Source organism: Varanus komodoensis, unplaced genomic scaffold (genome assembly GCF_004798865.1).
Source record: "Varanus komodoensis strain SLA01 unplaced genomic scaffold, ASM479886v1 scaffold22, whole genome shotgun sequence".
Classification (NCBI taxonomy): domain Eukaryota; kingdom Metazoa; phylum Chordata; class Lepidosauria; order Squamata; family Varanidae; genus Varanus; species Varanus komodoensis.
The window spans coordinates 5,902,439-5,921,949 of NW_025335606.1; the positions used below are offsets into that span (position 1 = coordinate 5,902,439).

The 19,511-nt window shown below is 45.9% G+C and overlaps 1 protein-coding gene across 4 annotated transcripts in view; it reads left to right on the top strand.

Moving 5' to 3' along the window:
• KATNAL2 (katanin catalytic subunit A1 like 2) overlaps positions 1-16,168 on the top strand; it is a 34,452-nt gene extending 18,284 nt beyond the window's left edge. For 3 of the 4 annotated variants that reach the window (XM_044431535.1, XM_044431536.1, XM_044431538.1), the window contains 9 exons: positions 102-179; positions 1,174-1,272; positions 3,462-3,525; positions 4,573-4,691; positions 8,076-8,167; positions 10,260-10,370; positions 11,266-11,428; positions 14,074-14,176; positions 15,754-16,168. In XM_044431535.1, coding sequence (XP_044287470.1) covers positions 102-179; positions 1,174-1,272; positions 3,462-3,525; positions 4,573-4,691; positions 8,076-8,167; positions 10,260-10,370; positions 11,266-11,428; positions 14,074-14,176; positions 15,754-15,893 — 969 coding nt within the window. In that variant the 3' untranslated portion in view covers positions 15,894-16,168. The remainder of the gene's footprint in view (positions 1-101; positions 180-1,173; positions 1,273-3,461; positions 3,526-4,572; positions 4,692-8,075; positions 8,168-10,259; positions 10,371-11,265; positions 11,429-14,073; positions 14,177-15,753) is intronic. The other variant, XM_044431539.1, reaches the window with a different exon arrangement.
• The last annotated feature ends 3,343 nt before the right edge of the window (positions 16,169-19,511 follow it).

The following is a 19,511-nucleotide window of genomic DNA, read 5'->3' on the forward strand; positions in this document are numbered from 1 at the left end:
TTCTTTCTTTCTTTCTTTCTTTCTTTCTTTCTTTCTTTCTTTCTTTCTTTCTTTCTTTCTTTCTTTCTTTCTTTCTTTCTTTCTGTATTTTTTAAAAATAGGAACGATTATTAAAACCCCTGGGTGCCTTTGTTGGAATGACGGGTGAAATGAGAGAACTCGCGACCGTTGTGAGCAGGGTGAGGCCAAACCTCTCTTTTTCGTCCTGAAAATCTGGGATCTGCTCTGCGCACTAGGCCAAGTTGGTTGAGGAATTAATCCTCCCCTTCGCCACCTCTCGATACCAGAACCATGCAGGAGCAACAGGAGGCACGTCTACATACAGATAGAGGGGCCCGTTCTGGGCACAACCCAGTGGAGCGGTTTTCCACGTGAGCCTTGCTGAAAAGGATACGCCCTCGCATCCACTTCGGTGGGATCCATGCAGATGACTTTCTGATGGGTTACTGGCTCTCTGCACGCACAAAAGAAATGGTCACTGACCAATGCAGGAGATGAAGTTTGATGGTTTGTTAATGCAAGAGCGACTTGCGTGCTCGCTAGCAGCTGCACACAGCCTGCGAAGCACACAGCTCCCACAGCAGGAGCTTTGGGACCTTTTCTTTCAAATAGCAAAAAGAAGCCCTTCGCTTCTGGCAGTTCCCTGCCCTCAAACTTGAGGGACTCCGAGTGGCTGCTTCTGGTGCAATGCAGAGAATCGGTGCAAGTGTTTGTGAGTAATGGTGCCGTTTTACGCGTGTTTAGACTGAACAACGTCCCACACCTCCAGGTATTTCCTAGCCAGAATGCCTAACTGGTTGGAGCATTCTGGGAGCCACAGGGCTCTTTCCTGTCTAAACATGCTCAAGATTGCACTCTTGGGGGCCGCCTGATGCAGCATCTCGTGGCCTGCCTATAGGCCACAAAGGTCATACATGCAACCCTAAGCCTAATTACTGAGCAGCCTCAGCAGCTGCAGTGGAATTCACTCCTAGGCGAGCAGGCTTAGGATTTCCATTCCTTTGTTCCATTAGCAATTTAGACCTTGTGCTCTCAAAGCAAACAAGCAGTCTCTTTTCATCTCATTTAATTTTACAGCCCAGCATAAGCTTATTCTTCTGCATCCATGTTTATCGTGCTTGAGTGGGGAAATAAGAGTCCTGTTGTTTAAAAGAATCCAACCATCTCTTGCAGGATATCTACCTCCATAACCCTAATGTAAAGTGGGATGATATCATAGGACTCGACGCAGCCAAGCGGTTAGTCAAGGAAGCTGTTGTGTACCCCATAAGGGTAAGCAAATCCTAAGGGCCACTGAGCCCATTGCCTGGTGCTGTTTCTTTTCCTTGTGAGTCCACAACGTGGATTTCGAAAGTATTGACTTTGTGGGTGGAACGATGAAGAAGAGCTGGGGAAGACCTGCAGCTAGAGAGGAACTTAAGGTGGCATTGCCTTGCTTGAGGCATGCCTGGTGCTTGGGCTGCTTCTGCTGCCGGCCTGGCCAAAATCCATCTTATTGTGGCACTGCTGAGCTGCAGCAGTTGATGGTTCCTTGAGACCTAAAGACCTCCCACCCTGAAGGAGGCAAGAGCTGCCTTTTCCACCAAAGGTGATTACGTGGTAAAAGTGAGGATGAGGGAGGGTGGATCTTTCTTGTTCCCCCCTTGCATCAAACTCCCAGCACATGGAAAGGGGGGGAAAAAAGATCTACTGCTTCCCCTGTCTGCATACCAGGCATCGTCCCTTGCCTTGCCAGTGATTTCGGTCTCTCCCTGATCAGCACGTTTGCGGAGGACAGCTCTGAGCAACGAGAAGAGCTTCGTTCTGTACGGGCACTGCCCTCCTCCTTTGTGAGGCAACTGGAATGGGGCAGCGCAGCAGGATGTTACAGCTGCTGGTGCCAGACAGGGCATCTGGCGGTGGTGGCGGCTTGAATGCCGCGTGAGCCCTTGAATTCCCCACCCGCAAGGCGCGAGTTCCCTGCAAAGTCGAGGCCCACAGATGGACATGGATATTCATGTGGGGTGGCTGGTTGCCCCTTGCCTTTCTCGGGCTATGAACTCAGACCTCCCCAACCCTAAGGGGAGCCCTTGTCTGGCAGGGGCCATTGCTTCATGATGGAGCATGTGCAGAAGGGCTCCTGGCACCCCCAGTTAAAGGCTCCCGGGCCAAACTAAATTAGATGGCGAGTCTGGGAGGGTCCAAGATGAGCACTGGAAGGAGCTCACAGCCGAGCAGTGCAGGAACTGCTGCCTTGCTCCCTGCAGCTTGCCTTGGAGCCGTTCTCTGCACTGGAGTTTCAATACTGAATGAGTGACCCAGTTGGAAAAAGTGCTTGGAGAAAGAGGTTGCCCTGCAGGGGTGCGGGGCAGGATTTAGTGCCCAGGAAGGTCTGTAATTGATTGGCAGAGCACCTGTTCTGTGGGAAGAAGGTCCCAAACTAAATCCCTCACATGTTACCTGGCAGGGGAAGGCCACATGCAAGGCGCCCCTCTGACATTGAGCTGCAGCTCCTCCCCACACATGGCAGCTCCTTGCCCTCATCTGGCAGCCCTTTTTCCTGTCAGTTTTGGACTCTCTCTCTCTCTCTCTCTCACAAACACACACACAACTTTTCTATATCGTTGGAGCACTGATCTGCTTAATCATCTTTAGCCAGGGGTGCAGACCCTCAGGCCAGGCAGCAAAATCGGCCTGCCTGGCATCCCAGCTGGGCACTCCAGAAGGCCACAGCTCTTCCCCCCACTGCCAGCAGTTTCCCAACCTTTATGCAGTTCCAGCTCCCCATGTTAAAAGGTGCAAATGTCCCTCGGAAGGCTTAGCTTGCTGACAGCAACCGCTTTAAGCTAAACTGCTGGCCCCATATGTTCCCCTTTCGGCCTTGCCCACCACTGGAAGGCAGCCCCAAAGCTTGTCTGCACTGGAAGGCAGCCCTTGGGTTGGAAGTGGCTCAGGAACCCCAGTTCCAGCCACCTGGGAGCAGGCTCAGTAGAGCCGCTGGAAACATGGCCGGGCACAGCCAGCTCTATTGGCCCAGAGGGGCCAGTGGCCTGTTTCACCATGAGGCTGCCTCATCTTTCTGCTTCCCCTCCACTCAGTCGCTTCAGAGAGTGTTGGACCACTTACTGAACAGCAGTCTGCTCAGTCCCCCCAGCTTGTCGCTCAGGATGCATTACTCCTGCCCAAGGACATGGCTGTGAAGGGCTTTCGCCTCGTGCGCTCCGTGGAGTGCTGTGGCGTAGCTGGAAGCCTCAGAAGCAAAACTTTGAAGAAGCTACCAGTTCTTTCCCCCGCTCATGTAGCACATGCTGTTCAGCAGCCGCCCTCCCCTGTGAGATGAATGGCTTGCAAAGGAACAGTTGAGGAGCTGGCATTGTGGAAGGGGCGGCAGGTGGCAAGCCCATAGTCAATGCCGAACATATTCTGTGAGGAAAGGATTAACCGCTTTTCTAATTCTCAGTTCCCTCCTCTTCTTTCCCCAGTATCCACAGTTGTTTACGGGCATTCTCTCTCCCTGGAAAGGACTGTTGCTCTATGGACCCCCAGGTACTGACTACACAGCTGCAGCGGTTTGTGAACCCACTCGTGCATTCACTTGGGGTGCGGTCCTGTCCATGCTGAGGCAGGAATAAAGCCAGAACGCCCCAGCTGGGGTATGCTGGAGGTTTAGGACTTCCCCTATCTGAACACGCGCAAGTTCACACACTTAGACGTCTGCCTGGGTTCATATGCTCTGGGGGAAGGCAGCCATAATATTGGTAGCAAAGGTGGGTTCTTCATCCGTGGTGAAGATGTTACGCAGCCCCACATGCTTGCAAGATGCTTGCTAGATTAGTTTCTAGGTGTGACCCTTTCCTCATACTGTGAGTGAGCTGCCTTCCATTTTCTTTGAAAGCAAACTTTTAAGAGTCACATCTATATGTGTGCATTACTAAGCAAAAGAGTGACCCATTCAACACTTTGTAAAACTGTTCCAAGTGCTGCAGTCGGAAGCAGCATGGAAAATAGGCAGTTACTGTTCTGCTCTCTCTATAGCTATCACCAGAGCCTGTTCTTGAACATAGGATTTAAGCCAGCAGCAGCATGCTTAAACCAAGCCCATCATCTCTGAAATACAATATCCATCATTCCCTATAATCTAAGCTTTTGTAGACCAGCTGCCAGCCAGTCTAGGCACTGTGTCTCTTTTCTTCAGAGGCCTTTAAAGATCATTTATTTCATGTAAGAAATGCACCATCATAACTTACCTGTTGCAGGTAATCTCAGCAATAGCTCTTGCCAGGGCTTCCATTTTTAGGGAAATTATTTAATTTTTTAAATCCCATCTATGATTTCTTTGCTATTTAATAACATTCCCCAGCTTTGGCTGTGGTATAGAAATGGAATTGATAATGAAATTATTGTTATGGAACATTTCTGATGAAAAAAGACCCTTTAAAAAGTCTTCATTGTGGGATTTTTAATGGGGTAAGCTTCTCTTTAGCAAGTTACTCAAGATATTTATTATGAGAACATAATACATGTACAACTTCCAAGTGGGAAGGTATCTAAATTAAGCTTGAGAGTAAATGCCTTCTTTCCTATCCATTGTAGGTACTGGAAAAACTTTGCTAGCTAAAGCCGTTGCCACTGAATGCAAGACAACCTTCTTTAACATCTCGGCTTCTACTATTGTCAGCAAATGGAGGGGTGATTCAGAAAAGCTTGTCAAAGTAAAAAATAGTTTTTGTTTTCTTTGTACACCAATGGGATTGAACAGCAAAGAATTATCGAATGAGATGGCCTAAGGAAGGGCTGAACACGAGACGAGCCCTGCTGGATGAGGCTGAGGGTCCATCTAGCCCCGTAATCTGTGGCCATGCAGGCAACTGCCTGTAGAAAACCCACAAGCAAAATACAAGTGCGGCAGCACCCTCTCATTCATGGTCCCCAGCAGCTGGCGTACGTAGATACACTGCCTCTGGTTGGGAGGTAGCTTATTTATTTATTATGTTTATAGCCCACCTTTTTTTCCATCAATAACCCAAGGTGGCTTACATAACCCTCCTCCCCATCTCATCCCTGCAACAACCCGGTGAGGTAGGTTAGGCTGAGAATCTGTGGTTGACCTAAAGTCGCCCAGGGAGTTTCATGGCTCAGTGGCAACTAGTACCGAGAATGCCAAAGTGCAACATCCTTCCTTCCTGGTATATGGCCATCCACACTAGTAACCACTGATAGCTTTCTTCTCCATGAATTTGTCCACTCCTTCTAAACCTGTCCAAATTGGTGGCCAGCACTGGATTTTTTTGGAAGCAGATTCCATAGTTCAACTGTGTACTGTGTGAAGAAGCACTTCCTTTCATCTGCCCTTAGTATCCCTCAACCAGCTTCATGGGATGTCCCTGTTGGGTTCTAGTAACTGGAGAGAGGGCAGAAAACATCTCCCTCTCCACTTTCTCAAGGCCACAAACCCTGTTGTCACAGTGAAGGAAACTTAGGAAGGTGAACTCCCCAGTCTACTGCAAACACTGGTCTTTCTAAGCTCTTGTGGGAATGCAGGACACAAAGAGAACCATCTGGTAGCCGCTGCCACAGCAGTCTTTGAGAGGACTGGACTCTCAGTATGTGATGCCATTAACTGCAAAGATTAAAGCTATAACTTCATGTCAATTCCAGAGTTTACTTCATTGTGCATTGTAATGCAGTCATCTTTAAGTCAGAAAATCAATAAAGCATGGTTCGGTAAGTGACAGCATGTCAGACCTTAACTCTTGTAAAGAAGAATTCTCTCTGTAGAAAAAAATCAGCCATCTTTTTTAAACAACCCTTCTGCCTCATTTTCTGTAGCGGGGGATTCTTCCCATATTGTGCTGGTCAGAGCAGCCCCTCACCCCATGTTTTAGTTCAGCCTAACTTTATTTTAAATTGTATTTCTTTCTCTCCTTTGTAATCCTTATTTAAAAATCTAATGGAGCAACAATACCAAAAAAAAAAAAAAAAAAAAAATCATGTTTTAATCTCTGGTTGCTGCTTTAGGATTTGCCCAGAATTCCTTTCTGGTATAATTGTCTTCTATCCTGTTATTTCCTATGTACTTGGATAGGATTTAGGAGGAAAAGATTTAAAACATAAAGACAGGATTATTTCTGTATGTTTGCTCTTTCTCTCCTCTTTTATAAGCCAAGCAGATTTAAGAAATGGCTTGTACTCTGATACCAAGCCAGTATTTCTAATATTTGTTTCCTGAATAGTCTTGTCTAGCATGCATTTATTTCTCTCAGAATATTAGCAACTGTGTAGCAGAGGACAAAATATATAGCACATAAATACAATTTTAAATTTATTTTATTCTATCAATAGTCCAGCCTCCTGTTCCAGGGTTTTGGGGTGACTTACGGTGATTTCATCATTATCCATCTCTGGGTAGCTTATAAAATCAAAACAAAATGACCTGAAGAAGCAAATGTAGAATCATAGAAAGCTGGAGTTGGAAGGAGCCAGAAGGCCCTGGGAGTCCTGTTCAGTCCCACTGAAACCACCCCTCTCAGATGGCTGTCTGGTTGCATCCTGAACGCCCCTAATGTGGGAGAGCCCACAACTTCCCTGGGTCACTGTTTCCATTGTCATACTGCTCCAACCGTCAGGAAGCTTTTCCCAGTATCTAGCTATAATCTGGCCTCCTGTAACTTGAGCCCATTATCATGTCCTGCACTTGCGATAATCAAAACGGGATCCTGCCCTCCTCCTCTGTGGCACCCCTTGCAAGTTCTTCTAGAGTGCTCTTCTATCTCTCCTCGAGACTGAACATGCCCTGTTCTTTCAGTCTCTCCTCGTAGGGGTTTGTTTCCAGACCTGCATCATCCTTGTTGCCCTCCTCTGAACCCTTCCCAACTTGTCTGCATCTTTCTTAAAGCGTGGTGCTCAGAAATGGACATCGTACTCCAGATGAGGCATAACCTGTGCTGAGTAAAGGGGAACCAGTACTTCCCAGAATTTGAAAGTGATGCTTCCTTTAATACTGCCTAAGATAGCATTTGTCATTTTTGCAACCTCATCACATTGTTGACTGATATAATCACTGCAGTCAGATTACATTAAATAGCAGAATCATACAGAAAGTGTCCATGTTTATTTTTATTAGTTTAGCATTTCTAAAAAATTCCAAAGTGAGAGCAAAAGAGGTCCCTGCCGAGAGGGACATTGACTTTTGTGTAAATATATTCTGTAGACGGCATCCAAACTTGGCCACCAACTTGGATGACTTTAAGCAGGGGTTTGGACAAATTCATGGTGGATAAGGCTACCCACAGCTGTCAGCAGCTGGAGAACACAAACAAGAGAGTGCATTTGTCCCCTGGTCCTGCCTGTGGGCCTCCCATGAGGACACCTCTTTGGCCATGTATGAACTGAATGCTGGACTAGATAGGCCTTGGTCTGTCCAACATGGCTGCTTTCAGGTTCTGGAAATACACAGGGCTGTTGCAAGTTGTCCAGCCTGCACCAGAAAGAACATAGTAACTGCATATTGACAGTTCCGGAGAACACTGTATTTCTTATCCATTCTTTTTAGGCAATACTTTCCCCCTGGCTGTTATCTTATTTGCCCTCACTGCAGTTTTAGGTTCTAAGCAGAAGAATTCATTAGTATGATACCTTGCACATATCCCACTGAAAGGACTAGAAGTATGCAAGACCATAGTACTGGGGGAGCATATAACACATGTGCAGGATGTCCCAGCGTTTTGTGTTTGCAAGGGATGAGGCAGACCTCCATGTGGGATCATGAAGCACTGCTGCCAGTTAGAGTAGACAGTGTGGGACCAGACCCAGGGAGGGGATGAGGCCTCCCTTGCCAGAAGTTGCTGGACAGCAGCTTCCCTCATTCCTTACCTCTAGCTGTGCTGCAAGGGTGCGCAGGAGTTTCTGTCCAGCAACATGATTGGTGCACTTCAAACAAAGGTACCAGCATATTTTCTGCTGGTCACTATCTTTTGGACAGTGGCTTGTCCCAGCAGCACAGCCTTCCCAACTTAGGGTAATCAAAGAGAAGAGCCATGCAAGCCAGTTCTGCCTCTCCTGACTTGCCTCCTCTTGGTCTCTCGTTTTCTGAACAGGTGTTATTTGAACTGGCCCGTTACCATGCCCCCTCCACAATCTTCCTGGATGAACTCGAGTCTGTCATGAGTCAGCGGGGCACTGCCTTAGGGTAACTGTTTTCAAGTGGCACATTCTTATCAGAATAACTAGAAATACAGTTAAATAGGGGTGGTGTTTCACTTTTCTGCCAGGTTGATCTTTTTGCCCAATGGCTTAGAAAGAACCCCACCAAAATTGCAAGTTGCAGCACTGGAGGAAATCTGTTGCTTCTATAAAGCCCACTCCTTTTCTGTCAGTGAACATTGCTTTCTGTGCCTGAATGTTTGGCTGTGCTCATAAAAGCACACCTGGCAGGCAGAGGTGTCTGGTACCCCTAACTAGGAGCAGGTACTGGACACACCTCTATTAGAAGGAGCAAGTGTTTGCACCTTTCGTTTCTATTAAAAATCGGGCTGTGATCTACTCTTTATTTGCATAATGCTGTTGAAATGTGCTGTTGGTCCTACCCTGGGAGGAAAACACAAGAAAGCGGAGAAGGGCTGCTTGGGGTACCTGGCCTAGGTAACCTCCTTCTAGGGTTCTCTCTGAGAAGTGGAGAAATACAGTTTCTGCTGGCTATTGACCAGCTTGGGCCAGTCTTCCCCAACCTAGTACTTTTTAGATGTTGTGAACTTCAGCTTCCGTTAACCCTGGTCATTGACTATGTTGGCTGGGTCTGCTGGAAGTTCAAGTCCGAACCATCCAGAGGGCATCAAATTGGGGAAGATTGGCATAGTCCCTTTCCTGTTAGAGGGATCCCCTGGGGAGCCCTCTGATGCATAGATAGCATTCAGATATACCTTTGTATCACTGACTTCATTTTTTTCTTTTTTGCTGTATCTGCTGTATTTTAAGAACTCAAAAGCAGAGTTCTGTTAAAACTGTTAAAAATACTGAGCAGCTGCATAACTAACATAAATCAAGAGGGAAAACTTTCCATGTGATGGAGATAAGCTTCCCCTTAGCAGCTGTTTAGAAGATGGAGGCTCCCTGCCTTTAAAAGGAAGGATCCTGAAGGCATTAAGTACTGAGTGTGGCGCTCTCATTCCTTTCCTCAGGCGGGTTGGATGAAATGGGCACATTCACTGAGATGCTTATGCAGTATGAGAAGTTCTTCCAGAGCTCGAGTGGACTTGATTACGTGCATTAGCTCGTGCCGTGTTCACTCTGATCCAGCCCAACAGAGCTGGCCCTAAATGAGGAAGGATTTTTGACTGCTTCCAGTATACGCATGGCCAATGGCTCAGATGCTCATAGTCCTCGCTATATGACGCACACAGGCACGTACACACGTACACTCTAAACTTGACAGCAATCATGCTTATGTTTTTTTAAGGTTGGGTCCTGCGAGCAAATGAGGCCTTTTTGCTGGAGATTAGAAATTTCCCCAACATTCAGCTTCTCTCCTAAGAACTGGATTCATGGCATTCTTTTTCATAGGAACATGGAAAGCTGCCGTATACCATGTCAGTCCATTTGGTTCTTTTAGTCCAGTATTCCATTCCAGGATGGAAGATACTGAGCAAATGCTGTCATGTTTGAATGTCCAAAGAGTGTCTTCAAAATGTTCAGATAGAAGGGTCATTTATGCATACCTCTGTCGCTCAAATGCAAATAATGAGTTGCTTTGATAATCAAAACATGGAGGCCTGCTGTGCTTTTTTCTTTATTGACTTGTATTCCCCTTCCCTGTATACAAGAAATGGCACTCAAGGCTGTCTTCATTGGGATGCATTACCAGACAGGCAAGGACACTGAGCTGTGGCCTGTTTCTCTTCTCTGCGATTATCTTGCATGATCCAACTGAAGGCTTAATAGCCTTCTCACTAAATGCCAGCTCTGGCATTTGTTCAGTGCCTCTGGTATTAATCTGTATGCACAGATAAAACTCTGGAAGGTGCATTTGCTTTCATTCTAGTCTTCTGATGAGTGGATTCATCATGGAATTAACTTTGGGGGATTCGCCATCATGAGGTTCGACAAAATGCTTAGGTTTTAGCCAAGGGAAGCAAGTGAGCCACTGTTGGAATTTGGGATGGGGTGGGGTAGAAGAGAGACACGAGTAGGTTTCTGTATCTGAGCTGCTCCCTAAAAGGGATTGTTCTGAAGACACCAGGGATAACATTTCCTCCTTCCCCTCTCCCCCAAATGCATCCTGGTAGTGGCGAACATGAAGGAAGCCGGCGGATGAAAACAGAATTATTGGTGCAGATGGATGGCCTGGCCCGATCAGATGATCTTGTCTTTGTTTTAGCGGCTTCCAACCTGCCCTGGTAAGAGATCCAGAGGGTACGCTTTGAATACATTTGCGTGAGCCTCTAAACACAGATAAAGATTTTACTTAGACCCAGAGTAGTAAAAGCCTTGATATTTGCTTAAAGCCTTCAAAGATTAATTGGGAGCTTTTTACTCTTTTTTTTTTTTGGTGCTTCTGTAGTTCCTGTTGTTGGTACCGCAAGAGCACATAATCCTTTGTAAAGTCAACATATGCCAGCAGGAGCCAGCTGCTAATATTTAAAAAGGGACTTGATAGCCAAGTTATTTATTATGGTTAAGCTAAAGAAGGTTTTCAGCAAAGAAACTCTTAAAGTGCTTAAAACATGCAGCGCTCAGAGAAGATATGCACTATAAATAGGGGAGGTTGGATTTTATTGGTATTAAAGGGTGACTTGTAAAAGTTTCAGGATTAAACCCTTCAGGTTTTTTAACAGCATGTATGGAGGTGGGGGAGGGAAATGGGGCATAGTGGAAAATACGTATTCTTTAGTACCTTCAGTTATTTTGTACTAGTTATGATTATAATTATTTGATTTCAATACCACCCAACAACCAAAGCTCTCTGGGTGGCTCACAAAGCAAACCCTGATTCATCTGGGCCTCAGCAAGTCTGGGATCACCCCCCACCCCCACCCATTCTCAATTCTGTTCCACCATTTCAGTGATTCCAAGGAAAATTTTTCCGACAGTCCACCTGGCAGGAAACAGCAAACCTGGAAACCTTTTGTCCAACAGCTCTCTGGAGCAGAGAACCCCGACCCGGCACCTTTGCTGTGTGCAGGACTACATAACATAGCTGGCTGGGGGATTCTGGGAGTTGTGGTCCAACACATGGGGCTGGCACTGAGTTGGGAACGCTGCTGCAGGAAGTGTGCTTATTCCTCTTCATAGGGAACTGGATTATGCCATGCTGCGCCGGCTGGAGAAGAGGATCCTAGTTGACCTCCCAAATAAGCAGGCCAGGCAGGCGATGGTTGAGCACTGGCTTCCCCCGGTGAGCAACACTGGAGGAGTGGCGCTGAGGACAGACCTGGACTACACCTTGCTCAGCCAGGTGAGGGAGCAGGTCAAGCTGCCCATTGCACAGGCCCGTGTTGGTTATGACCTATAAAGCCCTAAAGGGCTTGGGACCTGGATATCTAAAGGAACACTTGCGCCCATATATGCCCTCCCGCCCCTTGAGATCAGCAACGGATGCCCTTCTCCGGTAACCCTCCGTGAAAGAAATTAGGAGGGTGAGTACCCAGAGGAGGGCTTTCTCTGCGGTGGCGCCCGATCTATGGAATGCGCTCCCCAGAGAGGTCCGCCTGGCACCGTCATTATTTGTTTTTCGGCGCCAGGCTAAGATCTTTTTATTTAAAAGTTATTTTACTTTCTAAATTATTGTATTTATTAGGATTTTAAATTAGCCAAAAATGCACCGGGGGGGGGGGGTTAATTGGTTTTTTTTTTTGTATTTTTTGTGAGCCGCCCCGAGGCTTTGTTGTGATGGGGGCAGCATAGAAACGTTTTAAATAAATAAAATAAACTCTATCATCGGTGACATTCACAGGGGAAGATGACTCCCACACACAGGAGAAGTCTGTCGAGGGCTGAAGGATGCCCACATGGGGCGGCATAGAAATTTTTAAATAAATAAATAAAACCCCCAAGCTCAGAGGCAACAAGCTTCTAGTCAGCGGGGAGCCAGGACCAGGCGGTCCGATGGGGCTGTTGCCAGCTTGTGCTGCTGGGAGCTTGCTGGAGGCTTCTGCCATGTCCCTGACCCAGCTGGGCTCCTTCATGCTCTCTTGACGGGCTCTCTTGGAGCAGGGCAGCTGGCTGCAAACCCGCAGAAGCAAACCCATCTTCTCAAATGGCAAGGATCCAAGGAACTGCACAGCTGGTTCCATGGCCCCAAAGGCCCTTTCCAAAAGGGGATGCACTGCCCTAGCTTTCCCTCCGCCGCACAGCCTTCTGCGCGTACCCTGTGGCAAGCTGAGGGTTAGAGGCCGCTGTGGATGGGGCTGGGGGAAGCGGCCGAGCAGGTCCGCATGTCAAAGGGCAGCCCTGAAGAGCCAGGTGTGGAACACCAGGGCCCACCGTGCCGCACCCCTCCCCTCCTATCACCGTGGCCTCTGGCTGTGCTTTCTCTTCCCAGCTACCCATCACGTGCTTGACAGAGGGCTAGGCAGCAAGGGGCTGTGCACTGCCCCCCTCCCCAGCCAGGGCAAGCGGCTGGGAGCAAGCGACAGGGAAGAGCAGGAGCATGCCCAGGAACTCTGGTTGGTGGGTTGGGGCCCAGCCATGCCACCCTTGATGGCCGACCTGCTCCTGTGTCTGACAGATTCAGCTCCGTTGTATAAAGTGCATAGAAATGTAAGAAAATCCCTGCCCGATCAGACCCAGGGTCCATCCAGTTCAGCAGTCTGCACACAGTCTCTGGTGAAGGCGACCAGCAAGATTAGTAACCACTGGTAGCCTCCCTCATATATCTGTCTGTCCCTTTATAAAGCCATCCAGATTGGTGGCCATCACCACTTCCTGGGCAGCAAATTCCATAGTTTATGTTGTGTGAAGAAGTCCTTCCGTTCATTTGTCCTAAACCTCCCACTAATCAGCTTCATGGGATGACTCTGGGCTTGAGTGTTCTGGGAGAGGAAGTAAAATCTCTGCTTCTCCACTTATGGAGCTCATTGTATATAATATATACTCCTCATATATATATGAAAGGCAGTGTGGTGCAGTGGTTAAGAGTGTAGGACTGGGACTCAGGCGATCTGGGTTCTAGTCCCCACTCAGTCATGGAGTCCACTGGGTGACTTTGGGCCAGTCACAGACTCCCAGTCCAACCTACCCCACAGGGTTGTTGCTGTGGGGATAAGATTCAGAGCAGGAGGAGGAGAATTATGTAAGCCGCATTGAGTTGATTGTCTGAAAAAGGTGGGATAGAAATTTAATAAATAAATACTGTAGTTAATCACTATATAGTCCCTTCTTCCTACCCCCAAAATCTCACCTGACTTAGAGGACAGTCATCTGCATATTAGTGACACCTCACTCTAACTCCTGACCACCTCCAGCTGCTTCATATAGACATGAAAAGCACCATTTTTCACCTGGCAGCTGCATTTTGAACTAGGTGCAGTTTTCAGAGGTCTCCACATATGCAACGTATTGCTGACCGGGACCTTGCCAGAGCAAGGATTGCTGGTCAGGATGTCTTTCTCCCATAGGGACGAGAGATGGCTGCAGCACCATGTTCCAGGGGCCTGGGAATTTCCTGAAAACATTTCAATAGTTCCATTTCTGAAAATCAGCTGTCCCCGGCTGGGAGACTGACCAGGAGCATCCATCTGTGGCACTTGGGGTTGCTTAGAATGAGAGGCACATGCAATCGTTACTTAAGCTAGAACAGCCCATCCCCTGACATTGTATCAGTGGGACAACTGCCGGAAAGAGGCAGGAAACCTAGGCCAGTAACAGGAGTGCCTAGCCAGGGTTTTGTAGTCAGGATGGTCCATTTCCTTCATTTGAATAGGGTGACAATTGGAAAAAAGTGCAATAAGAGGGAGACCCATTTTCTAAATGTAAGACTCATACAGGGGACAATTCCCCAATACCTCAGACACCCATTCTGCTAAACACTGGCTTTGTGGCTGTATGCAGTGGGAAGGAAGGTTCTGCTGACCAAGCCGTGCATTTGTGATTATATACTAGGAGATGGAAGGCTATTCGGGATCTGACGTTAAGCTGGTCTGCAAAGAAGCTGCGATGCGTCCCATGAGAAAAATCTTCAGTGCCCTTGAAAATCACCAGCCAGGTGCAGTAACCTTTCTGTCGAGAGTGCTGGAGTGGCAGGGTAGGGTGTGAGGGTCAACGATGGACTGTACGGATGTATGAATATGCCAGAAGGTGGCAGCGTTCAGTTTCCTGAGAGTCATATAATTTTGATTTGTGAGGAATAGTTATTCTTCTCACCTTCTTGATAAGTGAAGAAAATAGCAGCACCAGTCTCATACTTTTACAGATTTGTGGTGCAGTTACACTTGGAATATTGTATACAGTTCTGGTCACCACGGCTAAAAAAAGGAATTAAAAAAAAAAAAATTGGAAAAAAGGGCAAAAAGGGGCAGCTAATGATTAAGGGGTGCATGAGCTCTCCTACAAGGAAGGTTACCACACCTGGGATTGCTTAGCTTAGAAAAGGCAAGTGAAGGAGAGGTATACAAAATAATGCATGGACAGAGGCGGTGGAGGAGGAGATGCTTTCTCCCTATCCCATAATACCAGAACTCCGAATCATCCTGTGAAGCTGACTGGCTGGAGATTCCAGACAGATTAAAGGAGGGCTTCCTTCTCAGTGCATGCTTAAACTGGATTTCACTTCAACAGGATGCAGTCATGGCCATCAGCTTTAAAAGGAGACTGGCCAAATTCAGAGGGGGCAAAGCTATTTATTGAAGGTGACTTGTCCCGATGGCTAGATATTACCTCCGTATCAGAGGCGGTGTGCCCATGTATTCCAGCGGCTGGGGAACATGGATGGGAGGGCATTGTTGTGTTTGTGGTTTCCTGTGGGCAGCTGCTTGGCCCTCGTGTGAACAGCATCCTGGGCGAGATTGATTCCACACATGTTCTTGAGTCAGTATCAGCATGAATTATATCATTGGAAAACCCTCCTTCTCCCTCTGGTCACATTCACTGCAGCGTTAAACGCATGACAAAACTTGTTAGTCCTCATAAAAGCCTTCTCCAATCTAGTGTCCTCCGGACGTGTTGCAGCGAGTCTCCCAGCATTCTCAGCCAGTACTGATCATGCTAGCCGGGAGTGCTGGCAGTTTCACTCCAATGCATCTTGTGGGGTAGAGGACTACATGGATAACGTCTACTTTCTAGTGTGCCAAAAGACAAAATTTTTATGGGGGTGGGGGTGTTAATATAAGCGGCCGATAGAACAATCCCTCTGAAATCGCCACTATTCATCACTCAAAAACAGATCTTTTTTTCCATTGCCACATGCATATAATAATTTAACTTTTACAAGGTTCTCAAATACTGAAACTGCTTTGCAGACCTTGCTAACCATCCTTACAAAAGCCTTGAAGACAGTCCCAGGCTGGGCAGTTGCAGACCGAGGTGGATCTTCGCTGCCAGTCCTTAGAATGCATCTCTGCACCAGCAGCAGCATCGACCGCCAAGTGGCGATTGAGGGAAAAGGCTTTTGCAGTGTGGGATAGACTGGATGGTGACCAGAGGTGTGCTGGAAGGAGCTCTGCTCCGCCAGTAGCCATATCATCATTTTGGCAGCACACCAAATTTTCTGAGTGGCGACAGCTAAAATAGGTAGCCCAGTTTTGCTAAACAGGGCAGCAAAATCTGTCAACTTTCTTTCTCCAGACAAGGGGAACTTACCTGTAATTGAGCTGGATGTTGTTACAACTGAAGACTTCCTGGATGTGATCGCTCACACGAAGCCCTCTGCTAAGAATTTAAGCCAAAAATATACTGACTGGCAAAAAGAATTTGAGTCTGTCTGAGCTGCACTTAGGTTTTGAAACCTTAAGTCAAGATTTGAACCATCCCCCACAAAAGGCCATTGTAGCAAATTCCTGTGAGCAAGGGGCTGAATTTGTATATTAAAGCAATTTATTTTTACTTGCAAAGACAACATCAGGAGAAACTGAACAGACCCTTCTCAGAGACGTGTGCTAATTTTTATTTGGGGAACCCTTCTCCAGCTGGAAGCCCTCCATTAAGATACAAGAACATTTTTGCACTAGATGTTAACATTAAAAAAAAATCAGCAATTTTAGTATGTACTCATCCAACTGACATCTCCAATCCACCTTACAGACTGGCCATACAAGCATTTTGCTACTAAAGTGTTCCTTCTTGAAACAGCAAAGGCACTTTTGCAATACTGGACGTCATAGATAGTTAGTTGGACTTGCCAAGGATCTTTGTAACAATCCAAGACTAACAACGATGAAGAATAAATGGTTTGGTTCCCTCTCAGGGAAGTGTCTTGAGATCTTACTTACTTGAACATAAGTTTGTTCCCCTTGCCTCAGTCATTTAGCCATTTTAGGTAGAGTTTTCTAAGTCTGTTTTCCTTGTGTGGAGTAACTGCTGCAGTCTTAGGGCCAAACTATGTAGAACATGAGTAGCATCTCTCAACAGTTTGGTGTATAATGGAGCTACAGGGGCTCCAGATATGAGCAGGGCAGGGAATGTTAAAAAGTAATGTAACTGTGCGTTTGTGTAGAGGTGTATATATCAGCATTTGTCTGCGGATTAGCCACAGAAGAAGGAAAGCAATCTTTCCAAAAAGCATCAGGCTCAAAATAAAATCAGCCACTTTTTGATAATTTCTTCACTCCCATTTGTTTTCTCTTGATTTCAACAGGCTAAAATTTTGCCTTGCATCTGAAATCATTGAGAATTAAGTAACACTTGAGCTAAATGGTTGTGCTTGTTTTATAAGGTGATTTCTGATCAGCATTCCCAGTCTTGTTTTATTTATTGATCACAGCCTTCCCCAACAAGTTGCCCTGCAGATGTATCATCCCCAACCAGCAGAGCCAGTGACCTTGCTAGCTGGGGATAATGGGACCTGGTATCCAGCATGCCTAGAGGGCACCATGTCAAGATAGGTTGTCGTGTAGTAATCCCGGTGTTTTTTGCTTCTAAGAAAGAGGGGCATTTTCTTTCAGTAAAGCCAAGACTGCAATTACACTCTAATAATTTAACACTCAGGAGCATTCTAAAGTAATCACAAAGGGCTCCCATTCTTACAGTTCTGCAAATGGACCTAAAAAGCCATTTATTGCCATTACAAAAGTTAGTTCATTTTGGTGCAGTTAACATGTGCAGGAAGGGATGGGGTTTGGTTCAAATTTGCAATTTCATTTTACAAACGCACTAACAAAACCCCATAAAAGTGGAGAATGTGTCCCTATGGTTTCTGAAGGATTCCTCCCTCCACCTACATCTTGTGTAAGAAAAGGGGTGGCAACACCCCCAACCCAATAAAACCTTGCAGCTGTCAAGTTAACAGGGCCCTGGTGGCATCTAACTTCAGGCGTTCATGGTCTAGAGCCATTATGGACCAGATCTTTGCTTCCAAGCCATTCCTGTTAATAACCCCGCCTAAGTAAAACATCTGTAAAACTCTGATAGCTTTAATTTTTATATAAAATTTGAAAAACAACCCAGCTCCATATTAATAGACTAGTAGAAAATTGGCCAGGAATACATTTATGACTGTTCTCAGTTAAGAACCACTGCTTAAGCTACAGCTTCTCTGCATTTAAATTGGTTTGAGAGTGAGGAAGCGTAACCTAAACAGAATCCCTTGTTGTTTTTATGAAAAAAGGTCTTAATGAAGCATCTTTCATTTTTCTGTTTGCTTGAAAATAAAAATTGGTACCATAAAACGCTGAACTGAGGTTTATCAGCAATCAAGAGGTTCCTTTCAGGTAAGCAGGGAATCAGGTTGTTTTGACTGCATGTTTGGTGCTGGTAAAACCACACAAAGAGAGTAACTGCCCAGAGCAGCCTTGTTCCCATTTACCTATTACCAGCTTCAGGTAGTCTAGGCATGGATTTCTCCTGATCCCAGATCCTCCATGAGTTGCAGACACAACACCCTACAACAAGGGATTTTTACCCCCTTTTAACCTATGATGGGGCTTACTGACTTGAACGTGTTTTTAAGATAAATTTCACCTTTAGTAAGCCTCTGCACCAGAGATGCAGGGTTCCTGAGGACAGCTCTAGCTTGTTTTACAACTAAATTTGCACTTGGCAAGCCTCTAAAACAGCAACCACTGGTGTTTGTATTACTTTTTCTGGACATGTTACCCACCCCTGCAGTAACAGCATGATGTTCATGTTAGGCCCTTTCTGGCAGAGACAGCTCTGGTCAAGAGGAAACATTAGTCCTGGTAGAATCCATTCTAACACCTTACTTCCTTGGATAGTCTGAAGCAAATCTGCATTAACCTCCTTTGTTGTGTGGAAAAAGAAGAAATATAGGCTTGTTTACCACTTGGGCTGAGGCAGAAGATGCAGAAAGTTTATGGGGGAGATATCAGGCAGTTGCAAGGGCAATTGCTGTAATGTTTGCAGAATCCTGCACAGAATTGCATCCTAAATCTCTTGGCCTATTTCCTCTAGATAATTTGTTTTTTAAATCTGATCAGTTTCATCATCTTTCACCTAATGTAAGAAATAAATCTTTTTATTGGCTGTTGAAAAGCAAATGCCATTCTGTGTAGCATTTGGTTTGGCATTTTCCACAGAAATCTTGAAAACATTAGTATTTGTTGACACCAACCTGGCCTGGATAAGACACCCTTGCATTCCCTGCACATATAAACAAGGACAGATGGTTTAGGCTAATGTCACTGTATAGTATCAATTCTTCCTGATCACGAATAAGCTGCAATTGTCATATTTTAAGAGCAAAGAAAAAAGACTCAAACAACAGATTATTCCTTCCCCTACTTTATTAGCTTATTACTTTGGGGAAATGCCTAGCTAGTTTGAGATGTTTTCATTAGATCTATGCCTTCCCAGCCAGACACACTTCCAGATAGTCAATTCTTCTTGAGTTCTTCATTTTTATTGGCTTCAGCCATGTGACACCCCAGATGCGGCATTGCTCAACTATTACAGTCTAAGGTAGGGGCAGGATGGATCTAACCCCACATGGCATTTTTTAAAAACACATTTATTTATTTATTGCTTGCTTGCATATGCTGTCCTATTATGCAAGATCTCAGGACAGCTTACAATATAGAAAAAGACAATTAAAACAACCATTTCAATAAATAATAAAACAGAACAAAACAATAAATCACAAAACAAACAGAGCAACTAAACTTAAAAACTATTAAAGTTTAAAATACTGTTTAAAATCCTGCCCCTCCCCCACCAGATTTGTTGTGGAAGTGCCAGTGACAAAAAGTCGACAAATTTGTACTTGCAAAGCCAAAGTACATGCCAGGCAGTCTCCCACATGTGTGATTCCATTTGCAAACCATGCAACCAATCCACACACATCTAAGTGTCTTGTAAAATTAGTACAGTTTTTTTGGCACTGGCACTGCAAATTCAGTAGCATTTTCTGCGGCAGAGGTGAAGTGCGAACC